The sequence below is a fragment of the Canis lupus genome, chromosome X (genome assembly GCF_048164855.1).
Source record: "Canis lupus baileyi chromosome X, mCanLup2.hap1, whole genome shotgun sequence".
Lineage (NCBI taxonomy): Eukaryota > Metazoa > Chordata > Mammalia > Carnivora > Canidae > Canis > Canis lupus.
Genome location: NC_132876.1, coordinates 119,782,882 through 119,803,887, shown reverse-complemented (window position 1 = coordinate 119,803,887; position 21,006 = coordinate 119,782,882). Strand labels below are relative to the sequence as shown.

Genomic DNA, 21,006 nt, shown 5'->3' with positions numbered 1-21,006 from the left:
ACCAGTTAACTCACTTATTATGTACCTTATTTGCTATCTGGCTCTACCCTCAATAATGAAAGCTCCACGAGAGGAGGAAGATTTTTTTGTTTTGTTTTGTTCACTTCTGTATTCCCAGCATGGAGAAGAGTGCGTAGCACATGGTAGGCACTCAGGAAATAGATGCTAAATGAATAGGTGAATAGATGACAGTTTTCCTAAACGTTGACTTTAATCTGATATTTCAGTTCCAGTTTTCGACCCCATCAACTGAAATGGGTGAATCGTGACAAGACCATAAAGGGAACTGGAAAACCAAAGGGGGGCTCTTTCTGGCTTGAAATAAGAGACTCAAAGCAACCCTCCTTCCTCTATTGTACGACTCCATCTGTAACCTAGAAAAAGGAGCTACAGAGTTTTTGGAGAGGGAAACTAGTTTGCAGGCTAATCATCACTTCAAGACAAGGAAATAATTTCAATATGTAAAGACGATCACAGCTGTACATGTTTTCAGTGATGCACCTGAAAGTCTGTGTACGGAAAATAAAGTTACGTGAATTCTCAAGTTATTCTAGGTGCACGGGAAGAGCTCAAAATCATCTCCTCTTCTCAAGAAATCCAAGTGTAATGATATTAGGTATTTCACCAGTGTCTTCATCTACTCCATTCAGTACATTCTTACTCACTGCCCCAGAAAACTTGATCATAACTTGGATGTGATCATCAAAATCCAGAATAACATCATCTCCTTTATGGAACATTATGAAACACACAACAACATAATTCCTGAGAACAACGTATGAGGAAATAATGCTTTCAAATATGTGAATTAGTAATTTTTGCTTTACATTATCTGACATTACCTTTACATTATTCTCAACAATTTACGCTATCAAGATGGTGTACTTCCATTACCAGGATGAGATGCCCCCCAAATAATCACTGTTCAGTTATGAAGCAAAAGGCAATTGCAGAGACTTTCTGGTCTCCTGATTCTCCTCTGTCAACCAAATATTCATTTCTCCATTTATTTGCTGTAGACGTCAGGTGAGAGGCAGCCTATCCCATCTGTCTAATCTGAAGGATTTCATTTTCAATCCTAAAATTCCCATAGTCAACCCATTCCCTGCTTTGTGTGATGGCTCGTTCCATTGCAAAGGAAAATATATTCCCTTTGCTGAATCACACAGAATCTTTTCTTTTCGTTTGCATGATGTCTTAATTGCATTCAAATTTTGAAATGTCTACTTGGAAGTCTGCATGTGAAAAAAAAAATATATATATATAAAGACTCTACATTTTAATAAAGCCCTAACGCATTCTATCATTTATTTACTTGGCACTTAAAAAAAAAACTGGTAAATGCTTTCGGTTAGAGAGGTAAAGCAACTTGTCCAAGGTCATTGAAGTAATGGGGGGCAGTAGAGTCGGGAGAATGGAAAGGAGGGCAGAAAGAGGGCATCGTCAAGGCTCTAAAATACACGCCCACACATGCCTCATCTCTACCTATGTCTTTTTTTAAAGATTTTATTTATTTATTCATGAGAGACACAGAGAGAGAGGCAGAGACACAGGCAGAGGGAGAAGCAGATTCCATACAGGAAGCCCGATGTGAGACTCGATCCCAGGACCCCGGGATCACGCCCTGAGCCGAAGGCAGATGCTCAACCGCTGAGCCACCCAGGTGGCCCTCATCTCTACGTATGTTACACATCCATCGCTACTATGGGCCAGTGTACCTACAAAAAGAAAACACGGAAAGCTCTTCTGTGGGGAACATGTTCATCTTTTAATAACCTAGTGCAGGAACTGACAAGCTTTTTGAGTCAGGGGCAGAGAGTGAACACTTCAGGATTTGCAGACCATGCGAGCTCTGTGGCAACTACCTAACTCTGCACCTGTAGCTCAAAAGCCACCATGGAAAATATGCCAACAAATGAGCTGTGTGCCAATAAAACTTTATCTGTAAAAGCAGGCAGCAAGCCAAATTTGGACCACGGGCCATACACTGCCAACCCCTGAGCCAGTCTTTCAAAAGCAGCACTACCATTAGCTTTTGAAACATGACATGAGCACGATCTCTAATGTTATCAAGGCATGGTTATACTTTGTGGGGTAAATGTTGGACTTTTGTTGCCATTTTACAGATGAGGAGATTGAGCGTGGGAGATTTACGTTCTAGAGCAGAGAGTGAAAGGTCAGAGTCTTATCACAAGACCAATGCTCTCCAAGCCCTCCCTCTGAAGCGTAAATCAGAGGATTTCTCCTCCACCTTGATTCCCTTTCTGCTGCTTTCTACTCCCTCTGTGTTCTCCCCAATTATCTGCAGAAACCCATCTCCGAAAGCAGAAGGAAGCACTCTTCCAAAGATAACCGGCAGAGGAAGGCTGTGGTAGCTTTTTCTACTTACATACACTTTCCAGTTCAAGCTGTATTAATCCTTTAGCATGAATTTATCTAATGTTAGTGTTGGACAAAAATAGTTCCTTTTATTCACGATCACATGTGATGCTTCCAGCCACGGAAGGTGGAACATTTGGGTTTCGCATAGAGATTTAAGGTTTCATTCTTACCTTTGGTGGGTAATGCCACAAGTGAATGGTAGCGTGCTTATCAGCAGAAAAGAGCTGATAAGTAATCACATGCACATACACATATATACTCAGACTTGTGCATATAGAGGAACAACATATGTTCTAAGAAAATAGATGTTACTTTTATTACTTACTTGATTTCCCCAAATGGTATCCAGAGATCAAACCTCCCACTGACACACACTACAGAAATATCTCTTAAGCTAAGTAATAGTGATCAAGTGGAGTTACATTTTTAAAGCAATGGTAAAAGCACTCATGCATTTTGCAACCGAAAACCAAATTGAAAGGTTGGTTCTAATATTTGGCTTTTCTTTTCCTTTCCAGACTCAGCAGTCAGGATAATTTTCCTTTCCTCGTTTTTTTGTTTTGTTTTGTTTTGTTTTGTTTTTTTTAAAGAGAGGAAAAGAAATCACCCTGCAGTATCTAGAGACACAACTCATGAGCCTCTGAAAAGCTGCAGAAGCTACACGGCAGGCACGTTTCCAACTCTTAAATAGTTTCAAGACACATGCACCGGGGAGTCGTGCCCAGTGGAAATGGCACACACGGAGCAGCTGCGGAGCCGCATAGAGTCATGGGTCCCCGCGGAGCAGCAGGGAACTTTATTACTCCCGGTGATGTCTGTTCTCCTTTTACTAACACTCTGTAAGGTATGGAATAACATCCGGGGTGATACTTAGGCGCTTGGAAAGCAATGCTGTCTGCTGATTTTTCTTTCTTTCCTTTTTTAAAAGATTTTCTTTATTCATGAGAGAGAGAGAGAGAGAGAGACAAAGAGAGAGGCAGAGACACAGGCAGAGGGAGAAGCAGGCTTCATGCAGGGAGCCCGACGTGGGACTAGATCCCCGGTCTCCAGGATCACACCCTGGGCCGAAGGCAGTGCTAAACCGCTGAGGCACCTAGGGATCCCCTGATTTTTTAAAAATTATTTATTTATTTATTCATGAGAGACAGAGAGAGAGGCAGAGACACAGGCAGAGGGAGAAGCAGGCTCCATGCAGGGAGCCCGACATGGGACTCGATCCCAGGTCTCCAGGATCACACCCTGGGCTAAAGGCAGCACTAAACCGCCGACCCACCTGGGCTGCCCTGATTTTTCTTTTAAATGCATCCTGTACACATGGGAAAATAGAGCAGAAGGATGCAGGAAAGGACGTGAATGTGGAGGGAAATGAATATCATAACTAAAAGATAATGCATTAGCTGAATGACAACAGAAGGCGGATTTTAACATTTTTCCTTCTAAGTTCCCTTTAGTGTTTGCTATTCCAGAACCTTAAACTGATACTGACTAACTGCAAACATCCAAGTAAATGTCTGCTTGCTCTTGGCAACACGCAAAAAAAAGAAATCAAAATAAAATCAGGTTTTGCTTTTGTACCATCTACAAAATTAGAAGCCTTCCTTCTGTCACTATCCATGTTGAGGCGCAGAAGTCATGCCAAGGGGCAGAAGTACTCTTTCCCAAGTTCGGCAAGCTAGTAAAAGAGCATTTTGGCAGAGATACTCGGCCTTAGCCATACATACTTCCAACACTGGGCACGTGAAGCACACAGAGTTTTTGCCCCTTCGATTCATACCAACATGCTCAAGGCAAGGTGAAACACCAATTTGCTGCAATTATAAGCAAACATAGCAGGGAACCCAAAAATTTCATTTTCTGTAAGTACAACTGTCCCTCCTAGTGGTTTACTCACAAGTCTGGGGACTCTGTCAGTTAGAAATTGGTAGCTTTCTTACATAACGTGACACTTGCCGGGTGCTGGCATAGGGTGGCATCAGGGGAGAGGCCAAGTGAGGCTGAAAGGCATGCCTGTCTCCGGCTACCACCGGCGTCGGGCACAGGAAGGAGACCGGGAACCTGCTAACGCGGGCATTCCTTCCATGGAACTGTTAATATACTGATTTTAAACCCCAACTGAAAATGTACGAGACGCCCCCGTAATAGGAATCCTATGGGTCTAGAGCAAAAGCCTGGTAGACCCCCCAGTCCCTGCAACTGTACAATCTCAGGACACACAGTTCAACTTCTAAGTGCCAGCCTGTCGCCTGAGCCTTCACCTGGGCCCTCAGGAGGCTGTGCCCATGTGCAGGACAGATGGGCCAGGAAACAGCCGGAGTCCCGTGACGGTGTCCTCGTGGGAAGGAGTTCTGGTTGCCCCGGTGACAACCAACATGAGAATGCACCTTTTCCTCCTCCTACCCACCCGGTTTCCTGGATTTCCTCCGAAGCAAGCCACCCCCACTCAAAGCTTTTACATGCCTGGGCCTCTGGGGAAGCCCCATCGCTGTAGGAACTGTCTGTGTGTCCAGGTCACCTGCTAACAGGGCATGTTCCCACATCCTTGTGCACACACGGGACAGGCCTAGCAACACCTCAGGGTTCTACACACCACGCCTCCTATGGTTTATTCTCCATGCAACAGGATAGAAGAGTTGGGGTAGACCCTACAATCTGGCAGCTTGGGAGCTAGAAAGATGCTTCATCCCAGCAGCGACCTAGGAAGCTAATTCTCCGTGGAGAAGCACTACCAGTTCTACTCCAAATAACGAGACAAAACAAAACATAGAAAACAAAAAACAAAAAACAAAACAAAACAAAAAAAAAAAAAACAAAGATATTAGGATACTGAATAATTTGTAATTTTAATTTTTAGAGCTGAAGCCAATTATCCATCTTAATACTGGGGGGAAGGTAGTAGAAAATTTAAATAAGTAAATACAGAAATTATCCCAACTGCTATTTGCAGCTTCCTGCTGCCAGGAGGAATTATTGATTGATTCTGTCCATTTTATAATCATGCATCTCTTCCAGGGGAGATAGGGAGGGGCCAACAACAAGACTGGTATTCACCGGGAGGAGGAAAACATGAACCTGAGTTACCAATCTATGCATAACTCAGAATTTTCTGTAAAAATCATCATTCTGAGGGGTTAGGATTTAGTTATGGGAAAAGACAGGAGTTAAAAGGAAATTAGCTTAGTCAATAGCCAATCCATTCTGGCAAACCACAGTAATTCTGTATTTAAACATAACCGTTAAGAAGAGAATGACAAGAATTTGGGCTTTTCCACAAAAATCAGGATTATGGCCAATGAATACCAGGCAGAAAGCATAAACGAAACCCATTTTATCAAGTTCTTTTTTTCTTTCTCCATTTAATTTTCCTTTTATTTTCAGAAGTGTTTATTGTAGATGGAGAAAAATCCCTTCCTCTTTCCCTTGACCCAGACTTAAATTACTGAGGCTGGCCCTCCACCCAACTCAAATACACTAGAAATTACTTACCCTTTGCACAGACTATTATTTTAGAGGCAATCATTCTTTCTCAAAGCCATTTTAAACCACTAGAGGACTTACAACGGTACAGTTTCAGTTCTGGAGCACACCAGGAATAAATGGGCTTTTATTAAATGAAAATGCACCGTTTTTGGAACCGTAGCAGCCTCTGGTAAAATGTCCTATTTCCTGCTTTGACAAATACGCCCTTTATCCATACTTCCGTACATCTCATCGTGAGGAACATTCTAGACTGTGGCTCTCACGCTTTCGAGACTGCAAGTGCTTCTGCAGAATTCGGAACAGGTTCTACTGCGGGTTCACTGAAGATGCACCTCGGAATCACGGGACCAGCACAGTTCAGCTCAGTGGCTGCAGACGGCCTCCAGGGCCTGTCCAAAGGATGCTCGGCCCTTGGTACGATGGCGCCACATCTTTCCCGCTTACTTAATCTCATCAATGGAGAAAGGGGTCTTAATGGGGGGGGGGGGGATTGTTTAAATGACTTTAGGGGAACTTAAATTGTATGTTGTAAAACTCACATTAAACGAACAATGCGATGACGTTTAGGATTTTCTGAGATGGGCAACCCATGTCACCCACTTTTACAATGGTTCCATCACCCCCAGTAAGATTCTTCGTGCGTTCCTGGGAGGACGTTAAGGTAGAAACCAAGCTGTTTTTGTGTCTTCGGCTTCAAAAGCTTATCCACTCGTGCTTCTCAACAGCGACCTTACCAGCACGTCCTTCAGCTGTTGCTGAAGGAAGAAGGCTGTTTGCAGAACGGGGCCTGAAACAGCAATCCCAGTGACTGGGAAGCGACTACCCCTCTGGAACTCTGTGTATCCCGAAATCACTCTGTATCCTATGCATTTCCTGCGAGGCACGGACACCTTCTCAGGTGCCATCAGCTGTGTCCCCCGGGGGGCTCCCTCCTCGCTGCGTCCAAGTGACCATCATCTTCTACCAGGAAGGCTGCAGTGACCCCCTCCCCAGCTCCACGACCCCGGCATCCCTGATTCTCTGTCCTCCTCTCTCTCATCTCCTCTTTGCACAACAGTTGGGGAGGCCCCACTAAAATCTCAGTCACATCATGTTCTTTGCTCTGCATCCCCCAGCTGCTCCCATACCTAACAGAGCGTAAAATCCATGCTCTTTACAGTGGCTATGAAAACCCAACAAACCCACTTCCTTTCTGCTTCTCAGGCTTCATCTCCAGCTCCCCTGCCCTGTTTTGCTGCTCAACCAACCCTCAGGCTCTTCTGCTGTTCCATGAACACTGCAAATTCACTCCTGCCACAGGACCTTTGTACCAATTATTTCCAGTAACTGCAATGCTCTTCTTTCAAATTGGTACAAGGCTGATTCACCTCCTTTGCACAAATACCTCTCTCTCTGCAAAACCTCTGTCCACTCTCCCTATAACTAAAACCAAAATACCCCAAACATCAGCTGTCACTACCTATCCTACAAGAGTATTTTACTTATTAACCTTGTTTACTGTTTCCTCAAAACCCCAATTGGCAGAAGAGTGTGTGTGAGTATGTGTGCTCCACCAAAGCACACATTTTTCACCTTTCCTTCATTTATTATCCCCTGTGCCTAGACCAGAGCCTGACACATATAGGAGCTCAACAAATGTTTCTTTAATACAAAAGCGAATGAAACTTGAGTGATGAGAAGGTGAAGATTCAGAACTAACTTTGTTTCTACCTTAAAGTTTACCCAGTAAGGCATGGAGGCTCTTGGAGGGTTCTAAAGTGGACGATGGTGATGCACACCTCCATAAATAGTACAAATGACTGGACTATACTCTTCGGAGGAATGAGTTTAACGGTATGATAATTATATTTCAGTCAGGTTGTTATAAACCATTTTCCCATTAAGGCACATTTCTCCGTTTGAGGAGATCTGAGTAGGTGAGGGAAGATGTGGTGCCGTCTTGGAGATGGGCAAGTGTCCTTTACACAAATCCTAGAGGAATTGTGTTCAACCATTTAGTGGATCTGTTACATTTCCATAATTCTGTGATGCATTTTCACTGGGAAAAGAGTAGAATCTACTATGAATTCTGGGCAGACATTTCTGGCTTGCCAGAACTGCAAGGACGGTGTCTCTGGAACGCTCAGTGTTGGGTGTGTCTGGAAAATCAGGGACGAGAACAACAGTGTAATGGTGAATGCCATGCCTCCCCAACATGGTGCATTCTCATTCAGCGAAAGCCTATTTAAATCTGAGGGGTGCAGCTGGAATTGCAGACTGTTGAGGTGCTCAGATATCCAGGGGGCATCCTGGGACAGCATGGCCTGGCTACATGCTCAGAATGGATGCCTCTGAGGTGCTGGCACTGGGGGCTGCCAGCAGAGCTCTGCCCAGATCCCACCCAACCACTGAAGGTACCCCACATCTGTCTCCAAAGGCTGGAAGCTGCTACCGGCTGCTCTCTATCTGCAGCCCTGACCTGGAAGCACCAGCCCAGGCAACCTGCAGGCAACCGCACAGATGGTAACGTATTTTGACCTCGACGTGCCTGGATCGCATTTGAACCATGAAACCCAAGGTGAAGAGTTCTCAAGCCTCTTATTGATCCTTGCCTCTGAACCCACTGTTAATTATTTCCTTTGCCTCTCTAAATCATCAGACCAATTGGAGACACAGCCTCAAGACGAGGTTTGATGTCTATGATTGCAGTTTTAAACTTCCTTAGTGGATTTGCCTCAAAGGAGGGAAAAATGCAGCTTCCCTTTCTTTCTTAAAAGGTCTTTTAAAATAAAGTTAACAGCGCACAGCATACGGTGTAACAGAATCCAAATACTAACTTATTTTGGTTGCAAGCTTTCCACTTCTAAGACCAACGATGACTTAGACAAAGAGGCGGCAATATTACATCGAGAGAAATGCACAGACTGGCTGCGACGTAGACATTTCCCCAATCACACAACAGAAATCACAAGTTATAGCAGCCACTCCAAACGTTCCCATAGTTGGTTAGGAAGTGAATCAGCTCACTAGCCGCGATCTGTGAAACGGGATCTTGTGGCAGATGTACAGTGAGCGGTGAAGGTGTACAGCCAAGGAGGCACAGCCGGAGAAACACACACGGAGGCATTACTGGCATCTAAACCAGGTCCATCCTGCCACTACCACACACTAAACTTACCTGAGATGTCACATCATTAGTATTTGTTGGATCCCAGAGACTTTCCTAATAGCAAATGAAATAAGAACGGAACAAGGGACACCCGGGTGGTTCCGTGGTTGAGCGTCTGCCTTCGGCCCAGGGCGTGATCCTGGAGTCCAGGGATTGAGTCCCGCATTGGGCTCCCTGCATGGAGCCTGCTTCTCCTCCCTCTGCCTGTGTCTCTGCCTGTGTGTGTGTGTGTGTGTCTCTCATGAATAAATAAAGAAAATCTTTAAAAAAAATGAAAATAATGGCAATGACATAGGTGACTCACGGTTTCAATTCTGGATGTTTTGAAGCACCAGAGATTAATTACACACTGTATGCAAACACCGTTTGAAGAAAAGCTGCACCATCTGAAGTAGCTCAAACTAAACCCTTCTCTCCAAAACTTAATTGAATGGTGACTACGCCACAGTATCTTGAGGCAAAGATTGATGGGAAACCACCACTTCAAAGTGGAGGAAACCCCATTATATCATCTCGGGTGATGTTTTGAAGGTAGAAGGCCCAAGGATGTTCTTAATCGTACATCCTCACACATCTGGCCCCGTTCACAAAGAACAGCAAAGCCACCTGCTGACCAACCATAAATATGAACACGGGGACACCACGGCTCCGCATCCCAGGTGCGCCCGGGAGGAAGGAGAGCATGGGGTCAGGAGAGCAGGACTGACCTTTGGAGGAGCGGAAGTGTTTGCTGGGGGCCGTGAAGCCTCGGGTGCCATGCACGTTGACGGCTGCCACTCGGAACTGATACCACCTGCTGGGTCGTATGTCGGTCAGCTGGACCCGCTCATCTGTGGTCTGAGGAGAAATGTCACAGGGCAGAGAGACGGGTCGGTTGGGTCCGCCTTCAGAGCACACCACGTCGGCAGCCGGCCCAACGCCGCCCTGGCCTCCCTGTGCCCTTGTGCAGGAGTGTGGCCATCGAGCGCGGTTGGCAGAAAAGCTGTCAGGGCTCGAGGAATTTCTAGGACGTTTTAAGTGCTTCATTCCACTTCTAGGGATCTCACCCCAAACAGTTAAAGATCTCTGGAGCCAACGCGATGAACGTGCCTGGGCTACTTAAGTCTGGTGATTTAATGTAGCATTAAAGCCACGAGGGGTTTCATCCCTCAATTACACATCTGAGCATTCGAATATATGCATGAGCTAATCATGACATTATAGGCAAGAAAATGAAATCATCTTTCGATTATAGAAAGAAAATGCCTCTCTAGCGTGCCTGCCAAATACAGTCTTGGAAGTCGCTATGAGGACCCATGCGCATTAACGAGTACTAACAACTTCTAGAATTACACTGAACCCAAGCCTCTCTTCCTTATTTGTGTAAATCGGGTTAAGACCTGCAAGGTCCCGGTCATGTTCGTCCAAGGGGAGGTGTGTTGACATATCTCTGTCCCAGAAAATGTCCAAAGGGAAAAACACTGGACACTGGGGAAGGTGCTAGACGGGCTGCGTCTCCTGCTGGAGGCACAAGGCAGGACTAAGCTCTCCCCCTTCATCAGGCTGAGGGGAAGTGTGGCTCTTTCTCCGCCACCCTGCGGCAGACCCGCAATCGCCTGCACCGATGACAAGGGCCACAAGGCCACGTATGGCACCTCGTCTACGGCCACTGCGGACTCAGCCTGCGCCCAGTGATGAATGCAGGCCAGGAGGATGGAACTGAACCCTCCCACACCCCAGTCCCCAATAACCTCTTGAAAAGGGGTGTCACCTTTGCTTTACTATCTACAAGGGAAGGCTCTGGACTCTCCAACATGGTTTTCTACCTCATTTGGTGGAACAGGAGGGGACTCTTGCACGGACGTCAACGTTTACTAGCCTTGAGTTTACAAAAACTGAACTCAGTGTGATTCCCACAGCATTTAGCAAAGAAAGGAAGGTGGGAGGAAGACAAAGACGTGAACTAGCGAAGATAATAAGATTAACTGAAGATCTTTCCTCTCTCCAGAAGAGAAGGGATAAAAGACCTGATGTTTTTTTTTTTTAAGAGCTGATTTTATTGTCAGTTACTTTCATAAGTCTTTAAGTAATTTGGAAAATTTACAAGTGAGATTATACCATTAAGGAAGCACACCACATAAATCAAAGAGTCTTTTAGGCTGTATGCCAGACATCTTTATGTTTTATGAAAGCAAACTTTTTTTGAGAGAATAAGTATGAAATAGAATTACAAAATTTATTTGACCAGTTTTGTTTTTGTTTTCTTTTTTGCCACTAATTTGTTTCTTGTACATCAAATTGTTCATTTACTTACGGCGGGGGGGGGGGGGTGTCTCTAAATTATTTTAGTGTTTATCTTCTTTGATATACTACTATTAGGAAAGAGCCAAATTCCCTGTACAAACACCTGCCCGCTGAAATTTATTTTGTATTTACTGAAAGGCACAATGGGAATCTCGTCCTTGGAGCAACACGACCTGATGGACGCCGGGTCAGAATTTCTGCCCGCAGACACATGTGGAAAAGGCACTGCAGTTGCTGAGGGCATGAGGCAGGTTCACATTGAAAATTTGTTCTTTCTCTAGAACCGTGTAGGTTTCTTACAGCTGGTAGTCCATTTAACAGCTCTTAAAAAGAAAGAAAATATTTTGCTTTTCTCATCAGCGAGACAGCAGAGGAAGCAGCGGAGCTCAGATAAACCCCGGGAGTGCTGCCGTCCAGGTGGGGTATCAGTTGACCAGGACGGAGGAAGCACTTAGCAATGATTGAGGGTCTGCTGGCTCCCTCCCACCACGGCCGTGCAAGAGAGGAATCTCACTGCGCGCCACCCCAGTCCCTGTGTAGAGCGAAGGCTTCGACGCAGGAGAAACAGGAATGGTTCAGATGAGCTAGTCCTAACACAGTTGCATTTCTCCTACTTGGGTGGGTTTTAGGTTTATCTCAAGGAAATATACTTCTTGGAGGAAATAAATGTGAACACTCAGAAAATCTCCCTTGCACATGTCTTTTGAGCAAAGAAAGCCAACACTCAGGTTACTGGTCGCACTGGGTCACATCTACGGAGCTCATAGACACATGTCTTCTGCAGACAGCATGCTATGACGTCCACGGCTGACTAAGTCATTTCGGTAGCCAGGTATTCGGGCTGAGGCACGGCGAGTTCACTCTGTACCTGCGGGTGGGTGGTAGACAGATGTCACCGAAGTGGGGGGGGGGGGTCCAGGAAGCGCTCACCTGGGCTACTGTCTGCCACTGTGTGGCATCGTCCTCGCTAGGATGGATCCCGTAATTCCACCTTCTCTGTACCACGTAGATCACGGGCTCAATGGAAATATTGAATTTCGAGGACCACTTAATCTCCAGCTGTCCGGACTGCAGTTCTGTAAATCGCAACTCCTTCCTGGGCTTCAGGGGGACACCTGAAACAGGACCGTGGCCACGAAAACCGTTAGCGAGGGATGCAGGTGCATGCAGGGAAAGCTGAGGAAGAAAAGACAAATCTTTAGAAAAGACAAATCTCAGGTAATGACAAGTGATGCTCACTTCCCTCCAGAAAAGTGGCTTCGCTCTGTCCGGGTTCCGAGTTTGAAACCTTCTGACGCAGAGGTCAGCCCGCCGCATCTCCATAGCATTACCTCCTTTGCTTCTCACTTTCCCATTTTTACAAGAGGCCCTAAATCGGTTCCTGATTCTGAACGAGTATTTTTCTCCCCAATCAATGGGAGAGCAATTCTTTCATGTGCATTATTCTGAATAAACAATGTCACCGAGCTACGTCACTGGAGGTTCCCAAGGAATTCGCATGAGGCCACAGTCATGAAGACTTTGAAGACCCTGCTCCCATTTACCACGCTCTGCTTCTACCGATACAGTCTAAGGTCATTCTAACATGGTTCCCTGATTTGCTCACCTCTCCCATCTCAGAAAATTTGCCTTTTCAGGGAAAAATTATAAGGCTAAATGCTCTCATGTGGTCAGACCTTATAAGAATGATTTCCAAAGCGTAGATCTCTCGCATTCCCCAATTGATTGCTGGGCTCTCTCCTATAGGCTTATGGTTTAAAATTGGAAAATGATGAATTTATAGTGTTTGGTTTTGGCACGAGCGGCCGCCCTGCTGCAAAAGTCCCTCACAGGTGTCTCATTTTAAAGTAGTTAATCATTCTGATTTCTTTCTACCCCTACAGCGCATGCAAGTGGTCTGGCGACTGACAGATTTAAGAACCAGAGTTCAAAATCACAGCCATTATGGAAAGGGAAGTTTCAAACAAAGTTCTGTACTCGTAAGCTATGTAAAACCAACTGGATTAGTTAAGAGTCCATGGCCCCATGATGTTCGATGCCATCAGAACTTCGAACACCAGTTTTTTGGCGTTCAATTTCAAAGGAAATTGAAAACCGTGCAAATACAAAATGTAGACAATGTCTGACGCATATGAGTGATGTCACTGACTATCAACTCTGATTTTCATTTTGATCTTAATTCACACTAAGTCTTGTTGGGGGAAGCTTTAGAGTCCCTATACATTTAGGTGGGTGGAACTGTAGAATTTTAAAATAGCACCAAATAAATCAGATCAAAGGTCAGTGAGTTCTGCAAAATACTTTCTAGAAAACACATTTCCCATACCCACGGCAGTCTCTGTTTTGATTTGCTGATGGGTTGTCTCTGTACGTTGCCCTGTACCATAACCTTAGTATCTCAACTGATCCTCGCTGTGAGTTTGTGCTGTGGGTGAAGGGTTAATTGCCTACATTCTGAACATCAAGTAATTGAGTCTGGGGTTAGATTAAGTTGCCTGGAGCAATGACCCGATCTCAGCTTTTCTCTCCGAGTTTTCTGCTTCGTTCTACATTTTGAATGAGGAAGAGCCACTGAGAAAAGTCAAGAAAAGAGGCAGTTTTCATAGCTCTGCACATCTTTCTGATTCCCTCTTCACAGTGTTTTGTGATGATTATTCCCCTAAGTACAGGACAGAGGGTCTCCTCTACCTTCTCTGACTATTCCACTGCATCCCATTTTCTGTGGAATGAACAAGTAGCACGTCATGTGCATCATGTCAAGGCATCCCAGGCACCCATCTTTATGATCTACTACCAGCCATCTTGCCGGTTATCTCTGGTATGTTTTACATATATGTCACACAACCTACTTTTTAAACAGAGCTTTTCTAGGAACGCACGGCCAGGTACTTCCTACTACTACTATTTCTTTTCAGTCTGAAGTATCTTTCCTCCTCTTTTCTGACTACAGACACATGAATACTTCCAGACTCAGTCTGAATGCCAGCCCTCAGAGCTACTTACCCTACACCTCGCAGTTGGAAATAAAGCTTCCATTCTCCTGCCCCCTCTTCAAAGCTTAGCCTGTAACTGTCAAAAATGTGCACTGAACTCCTACTACAGAAGCTCACTGGATGACGTCCATCTTCCCCATGAAGTTGTACCCCCAGCCCTCAAGGAACAGGTCTCCTTCATTCCCACACCTCACAGTGGCCCAGGAGAGCACATTCTACAACAAGAAATGCTCAGTAAATGTCTGCTGAAGAACAGCCTAACCCACTGTCCCATTCCACCCTCAAGAATGTATCTGCAGAAGTCGGACGATAGAGACACAGTGACACAATCTTTGCACCAACGGGGTCAACCCCTCTCTGCTGGAGGGACTCGTTTTAGGGAAGGGAGAAAACTTAGCACGGGTATTTGCTTACTCTTACGTTTTTAAAAAGTAAATATGAAATAAAAATACAATAAAACTCAATTAGTGAATTTACAAGATGGAATGAATAGTTTTATTGCATTGAGAGAACTTTCCTCGTTTTAAACAAAAGACCAGTTCCTGACAATTCCTGAGAGGATGGTAATCCCAAAGTTTGCCGGTGGGTTTTTATCCCGAAGTAGGTCTCTGAAGACTTAGGTCAAGGAAAAAGTACCAAAGTGTGCTCAGAGAGAGGAAAACCCAATCTCGACAAAATGATTGCTTTGTATCATGTTTGCATTCCAGGCGGGTACTAGACACACTTTCTACCGAGGGGGTATGTGAAGAGGGTGGCCAAGGGGGTATGTGGAGAGGGCGGCCGCTGAGAACATTTTGTGATTCACATGGTTTCTTTTGTGCACAGTAAAGAGAAGATGGCTGGTTAGTTCTTTGAAATCCTAAAGCACATTCTCTGAGACAAGTTTCTCCTTGGCTCTCCTACGTATATTCCTCTAGAATAAATGCATCTCCAGTAAATAGTGCAGCCGCTGAAGTGACCTGAACTCATCAGCAGCAAAGCAAGCATCCGAATCCCCTTGCTATAAGGTTTTAATGTTGAATATCATTCAACAGCCAAGAGCCTTAATTGAACATAATGAGCATCAGAGCGATGTCAGTTCGCATTTCTTCATTTAACAAACTCTTCAATTATTATGTACAACAATCTTACGATTTGCATGTTGAGAAATGGTCCATCTGCTTTGCATTAGGGTCAGCTGGCTCTCTTGATTGGAAGTAACTCCAGCACTCAGCTGTAATTGTGTGCAGATGGGGCTTGGCCCCCCAGCCCCCAGAACCTCTAACCCCCACTCCCAGGTCTTCTGCACAGTCCTAGGTAGCTCACCCAGCACCCTACTTGTGTAGCCAGATGTGCAGAATGCATGTCTCCTCAGCGTGTTCTTTATTATGTAAATGACTGGACTTTTTCTACTTTAAATTATTTTTGAACACATGAGTCACCTGAAATCCACACTATTCTGTCAAAAATGTTACAACATCCCACAATGTGTGGCAATATAGGTGTATTTTCTTTAAAGCATCAGAAGTATTGTGGTGAAAATCAGTGATTAAAAAAATTCAGAAAATATAATAGAAAACTCAATGATGAGAATAAGCAGTTGCAAATCAAATCAGATTTGATTGTTCCTTGTAAAAATATTTCTGTCAGGAGTCTAAATGTCAAAAAATTGATTTGTGAATAGTGGACTAGTCCATCTCTAAAGACTTTAAGTTTCAATATTTCACATACGAAGCTATTCATGGAAATATTAAGTCTATACCATCATTGGATCATCCAATTTGTTTGAAAACAAACTGATATGTGATTAGTTTCAGCTTATGCACGGTAAAGGGAAAAGAGGGATACCACAGATTCATCTCAATCCTTACATTTGGAAAACAATTTCAGCTTTTCTCCTGCCCTGCCTAACCAAGTGCCATTGCTGGAGGAGTCAGGAGAAGCAGAAGTTTGGGCAGTAAAATAAATCATATCATCTTCAGGAGGGAAGAGAGCCTAACTCAGCTGTAAACTGGCCTTGAAATAGGCCAGAGGGAGCAGCAAAGGGAAAACGAGTGCCTGGATACTTAATCCTTTTTGTTTTACCTGTGGAGAATCAGACTTTTAAACTTTCCTCAACTACACTAAGTTTTGCATTACAGGAAACTGGCACCTTGGGTAGCATTTACCCACATTAACATTTGCAAGCCTTCCAGGATGCCCTTAACAATTGTATTTGAAGGGCAAAGTGAAAAAAAATTGTTGTTTTCCTTTGTTTTAAACTCCAGAGGCATCAGCTAAGGATAATTCTTAACAGCATAGACCAAATTAAATGCTCAAATATAATGCATTCCGTTGAACATCTTTTCAAAATATGCATTATTTTTAAGTGCTCAAGTTTGAGGCAACTGAGTGGCACAGTTAGGCATCTGACTCTTGACTTCAGCTCAGGTCATGATCTCAAGGTGGTAAGATCAGCTCCGTCAGGCTCTACACTCAGCATGGAGTCTCCTTAGGACTCTCTCTCTCCATCTCCCTCTGCCCCTTGTCCCAACTCACTCTCTCTCTCTCTCTCAAACAAATAAATATATCTTTTTAAAAAAAACCCTCAACTTTGCAGCATCTAAAGCTTTAGAAGCCATAACATCAAGTATGTCCACCATCTTCCCTACCACAAACAAAGGAGGCTAAACAGAACACTTATGTTTCTGTATTTTAAAAATGTTTAGGGGCACCTGGGTGCCAGTGGTTGAGCATATGCCTCCAGCTCAAGTCATCCCAGAGTCCTAGGATCAAGTACTGCAATAGGCTCACTGTGGGGAGCCTGCTTCTCCCTCTGCCTGTGTCTCTGCCTCTGTGTCTCTCATGAATAAAGAAAGAAAAGAAAAGAAAAGAAAAGAAAGAAAGAAAGAAAGAAAGAAAGAAAGAAAGAAAGAAAGAAAGAAAGAAAGAAAGAAAAAATAAATAAATAAATACATAAATGTTTAACTGGGGCACCTGGATAGCTCAGTGGTTCAGCATCTGCCTTTGGCTCAGGTCATGATCCCAGGGTACCAGGATCAAGTACAGCACTGGATTCCCCACAGGGAGCCTGCTTCTCCCTCTACCTATGTTTTTGCCTCTCTTTGTGTATCTCTCATTAATTACTAAATAAATAAAATCTTTAAAATATATACATATATGAAACTTAGTGATTTAAAAAATTCAGAAAATATAATAATAGAAAACTCAATGATGAGAATCAGCAGTTGCAAATCAAATCAGCTCAGGTATACATATATTTATATAAATGCTTAACCTCATACACAATAAAGGAAAAAACAGGATGGAAGTTGACACCTATCAATTTACTACAGAAGCTGAGATAATTATTTATGCACAAATGAGCATTATGTGCATGACTACCCTGATAGGGCACTACTGGACCAGATAGGGGCTGCTATCAGACTGATGCTATCCCCTCTACCCGATGACAAATAAGTGATTTTATCACATTAAAATATTTGATATTGATCCATCTTTTGATTGATCTCTACTATATTAATACAATAATTTGTGGTCCATTATGATAGTTGGATAGACTCAAAATGAAAATAGGGATGCCTGGGTGGCTCAGCGGTTGGGCATCTGCCTTCAGCTCAGGGCATGATCCCAGGATCCAAGATCAAGTCCCACATTGGGCTCCTCGCACGGAGCCTGCTACTCCCTCTGCCTATGTCTCTGCCTCTCGCTCTGTCTCTCATGAATAAATAAATAAAATCTTAAAAAAACAAACAAACAAAATGAAAATAATAGTTGAGCTGGCCCAGCTGGGAGCTAAGGTCACATGTATTTCTACTACCAGCTACCAAAAATCACCTGAGCAACGGCTTATAGCCTCAACTCCAGCACTTGTGGACTGGGAGTAGGACCAGCCCATCCCAACCCATGACGGGGTGCTGCTCCCTGAGGGAAAAGATGGCAAAGACCTAGCACGAGCAGAAAAGAGGAGGGCAAGGTGATCTCCCCCACTTGGTTCAGGTCAGTAAGAAGACAAAGCCCAGGCGAGCAGGACCCTGATGGCAGGTACTCTACAGACTGGCAAAGGTGATTTGCATGCAGACTGTCTGGCTGCGTGTGTTTGTCCTTGCAAAGCCAAGTGCTAGGTACAACTCAGCACCACTGTCCTCTCCTGAGAGTGAGCAAGCAGTGTGAGTCCTGGTCAGGGACGTGATTAGACAGTCCAGGTGCCTAATCAGCGAAGACAGTCACAGAAAGCATCACAGCAGGCTGTGGGGAGCCCTTGTGGCTCACATGTTCTTACCTGGTGGCATGTCAGAACCCCCCCCACCCCCCCAGCAATGTGGAAGCCAGCCTTCCTTCAGGGACTGCTCAACAGAGCAAGGGGGAAATACCTACATGGACTTATATATATTTTCAAAATAACAGTAATATTGTCCTAGGCTCACTAGGCAAAAGTCACCGTCAGGTCAAGAGTCTGTTTATTCTATTCCTGGTTAGCTCTCCAAGAATCACCTGTCTCTGCAAAAAACCCAAGTTAAGAGCTACTTTATAGAAGAGGGACTTCAGCACTTTTAAAAAAAATTCATCATATTTAGTTAAGCATAGGTTTAAAACGTGAGTCTCTTTTAATAATTAATCATTTACGCTGGCCCTTTGTAGAATATTTCCCTTAGTGTTGGTGAACCAGACATATTTGAAATTCATACGGACTCTTCAATGCTTTTAAATAAAAAGCATGTTTTAATTTATATGGCCTCTTTAAAACACCCTCCTTTTAAAACACTAAGGGTTTTTACAAATGGGTTTTCAACAGTCATTCTAAAAGCATCTTATTTTTATGGTAAATGTGAATACTTAAATAGTAAGTGATCTAGAATAACAGAAAAGGCTTCTTAATAGTAGACTTTAGAAAAATTAAATGCTGTTGTTTTGCAAAAGTGATTTTATGTAGTTTATGAGAGGCATGAAAACAGTAAAACTTTAAATCCATTAAGACATGTCACCTGATAAGAAGGGGAAGGGGCAATTATTTTAAATTTGAGTCGTAATATTTATGCCAGGTTTCCCAAGACCCTATGCAAATACAAGGAAAACTGGGAGGACTGTACAGATTCGAGAGACAGTAATTCCAAGTGAGCGCCAGAGGAAATGGGCAGGGACGTGAGTTCTGGGAGACTAGAGCCGTTGTGATAGTAAGAACAGACTTCTGAAAACAGCACATCACTCAACACTGGCACTGCTGGCAATACTCTTTTATACGGTTTAAAAATAACTGACCTATATTTGGGAAGAATATATACTTGGTGTCAGGGAAAGAGAGATGGAGGGAGGGAGAGATGACTCTCTCTACTTGTAATGAATAGTGCCTAGTGATTGATTCTATCTCACTCTTCATAGAAGACCCAAAGAACCAGCAAAATCTTGTCTCCCGGGATACTCTGATGGTACCCAAACCTGTACGTAACACAACAGAATGGGTTTGCTTTCAAAGAACCCAGTCACAATTCCCAGAAGAGGGAAGTAGCCCTTAGCATCAAGGAGTTTAGGGCTCTAGAAAGTGTCTGTACATGAATGTAAACTATTACATCTGCTAAACTGTTTGGTAAACTGCATCCCCGTCTTTGGAAGAAAGCTATTCCTCCATCTGGGTTCTCAAGATGCTAATCAAAATATTTCAAGTCCGTACAATGACACTTCTGTTCTTGGATTCTGCCAACAGGAAAACCACAAAACCCATGCGTTTGTTATGCGTTTTTCAAGGGTGCCCCACGCCCAGCCTATTTTCCAAGGATTTAAATCGATTTGCTCCCATGTCCACGGCGCAGCTTACTTGACTTACTCCCCGTGCGGAAAAGTACGAGGAAGTTCGTGAAGTGATGACCTTCCTAAACGTTCGCTCTAATAAGAAGGACTTGCCCCGCCCCAGAATGAGTGCATCGTGGCTGATCTGTATGGTCCAGTAATATTTTCAGAAGTTTCCGTGTGTCACAGTGTGTTTTCTGACCCTTTTTCTTCTCTTTCTTTGATTGACATCCTTACACACTCACACACACACACACACACACCAGTGACTCTGTGAGGTTCCCGTCACATCAGCTCTCCTCCTTACCTTTGTATAGCGTCTTGGGCACCTGACAGGTGTGTCCACACCCGTTCGAACAACACTTCTTAACCCCAGAGCACTCGTTGTCAGCTTCACAACTTTCCACACAGGCGGCGGCAAACCCACTGGCTTTCTCCGGGGCTGGGCAGTCGCCCTGCTTCACCGACAGGATGTACTTGAGGAACTCACAGCTTGTCAGGCATTCATAGTTCTTCTTGGGGAAGAGAGGCTAAAGAGAGAAGAGGAAAATTTCACTTATTTTTTAAGGATTTTGGTTTCTTTAAGTGATCTCCACGCTCAACGTGGGGCTCGAACTTACAACCCCGAGATCAGGAGTCTCATGCTCTACCGACTGACCCAGCCTGCTCCCTGGAAAGAAAACTTATTAAAGATACATGATGCTTGATTTCCAAGACACTGGAAAGGAAGGTAAAAATTCTTATTTGGTCAAAATTTCCCCAGAATATAATTCTTTTTAATTGAGAGAGACAGCAAGAGAGAGCATGAGGGAGAGGAGAGGCAGACAGAGAGAGCAGACTCCCCGCTTAGCTAGGAGCTGGGTATGGGGCTCAGTCCCAGGATGCTGGGATCATCACCTGAGCCGAAGGCAGACACGCAACCAACTGAGCCACCCAGGTGCCCGCCCTGGAATGTCTTAC

General features: G+C 44.2%; 1 protein-coding gene across 1 annotated transcript in view; it reads right to left on the bottom strand.

Moving 5' to 3' along the window:
• ANOS1 (anosmin 1) overlaps positions 1-21,006 on the bottom strand; it is a 186,989-nt gene that overhangs the window by 39,785 nt on the left and 126,198 nt on the right. The window contains exons 4-6 of the mRNA XM_072816087.1: positions 20,354-20,576; positions 12,221-12,405; positions 9,715-9,844 (exon numbers count right to left, since the gene is read on the bottom strand). Coding sequence (XP_072672188.1) covers positions 9,715-9,844; positions 12,221-12,405; positions 20,354-20,576 — 538 coding nt within the window. The remainder of the gene's footprint in view (positions 1-9,714; positions 9,845-12,220; positions 12,406-20,353; positions 20,577-21,006) is intronic.